General features: G+C 30.7%; 1 protein-coding gene across 1 annotated transcript; it reads left to right on the forward strand.

Moving 5' to 3' along the window:
- Positions 1-9: 9 nt before the first annotated feature.
- On the forward strand, positions 10-1496 carry LOC102007725 (ubiquitin carboxyl-terminal hydrolase 16-like; the record flags this gene model as incomplete). Its single annotated transcript, XM_013510251.1, is given in 3 exon segments — positions 10-93; positions 448-504; positions 1404-1496. Coding segments are annotated over 3 exon segments (171 nt in total), but the record flags the coding sequence as incomplete, so codon positions are not given.

The raw sequence follows: 1496 nt of genomic DNA on the forward strand, positions 1-1496 counted from the left end.
GATTATGAAAAGAAAAAATCAGTACCAAGTTTTGTGGATCGCATCTTTGGTGGTGAACTAACTAGTACAATCATGTGTGATGAATGCAGGACTGTAAGTGGATATAGTGTGGCCTGGATTTACTAACTAATATGCACTGAGTATAGTGTATCAGTTGTTCCTTTCAAAAACAAATGTCTAACTTCATAGAGTATTGTTTGTTGAACTGATTGAATGTATGTAATTCTTTGCTGGAAATATTAGCACTCCTAAAACCTTGAAGAAGTTATTTTAACATTTTAAATTATTTTCCATAATCTACAGTCTTCACGATTGTGTTAATTTTTTATTTTAACTTTTCATAGCCCTTTGTTTATTAGAATCCTTCCCCACCCCACCTCCCATACAGTATAATGTTTACTGTGAATTTCTACCTTCCTTTTACATTTGCTTTTTTGGTTGGTTAAGGTCTCCTTGGTTCATGAATCTTTCCTTGATTTGTCACTCCCAGTTTTAGATGATCAGGTAAGACTATGGGGTTTATTTTATTAAAACAGATTTTATTTTTTTGGACCGTGTTCAATTTTATGTGGGAAGCCTTGTTACCTTTTCCTATTTACATATTACTAGACTGTGGAGAAGATTTGATTAATCTGTTTGACATAAATGATTTTTAGGATTTGAATAAAAAAGCGGTTAGATTCATTTAGAAAAGAGGTTAATGTAGAAAAATAAAACAAGAAGATGATGTGTATAAAATTCTTCATAAGTAGTTAACTTATTTGTTTACATGTAATGATGTTTTCTCTCATATTACTATTTTCATTATTTAAGACTAACTACAAATCTTTTGCAGTTTTACGGGGATAAATATTAAATAGTAGTGTATCAGTTTTAAGCCAGATTAATTTGTTTCCTTTTAAGTAGTTGTAAGAAAAATAGAACATGCTTCCAGTATTGAATAAATTATTATTCAACCTCATATGAATTAGGAGCCTTTGCGCTGTTAGTGACTAATGTCTCACCAAACCTGATTTTTGTCTTTCTCTAAAATTATTATTTATATGCAAGGAAAGAAAAAAGGAATACATGAAGCATGATATATAAAAGGGTGTATTTGCAGTATGAAACAGCACGTATCTAATACAATTCAGTCTATTGTATTATACATTGCATTTAAAATTGGCTTTTTGCTGTTTTGCTTGGTCATTTTGCTGAGTGTGTAAAGGTTGCTGTCTAGTGTGTGGGCTAAATAAATTTGGTCCTAGGTACATGTTCAAATGTTGGGAAAATAAAACTGGTGTAAAATAGGAATAGAAGAAGCTTTGGATAACATGGGTTTTCTTTTCACCAAGTTGTAGTTGGAAAATTTTGCTTCTTTTGTTAAATTTTGCTTGTAACCCTTATTTTGTCCATATTTTAAGAGCATTAAGAAAAGTATAAATGATAAAAATCTGAAAAAGACAATGGAGGATGACAGTAAAGAGAGCGAAGAAGAAAAAGACAATGACAGTTAC

Source organism: Chinchilla lanigera, unplaced genomic scaffold, assembly GCF_000276665.1.
Source record: "Chinchilla lanigera isolate Chin_1 unplaced genomic scaffold, ChiLan1.0 scaffold01992, whole genome shotgun sequence".
NCBI lineage: Eukaryota > Metazoa > Chordata > Mammalia > Rodentia > Chinchillidae > Chinchilla > Chinchilla lanigera.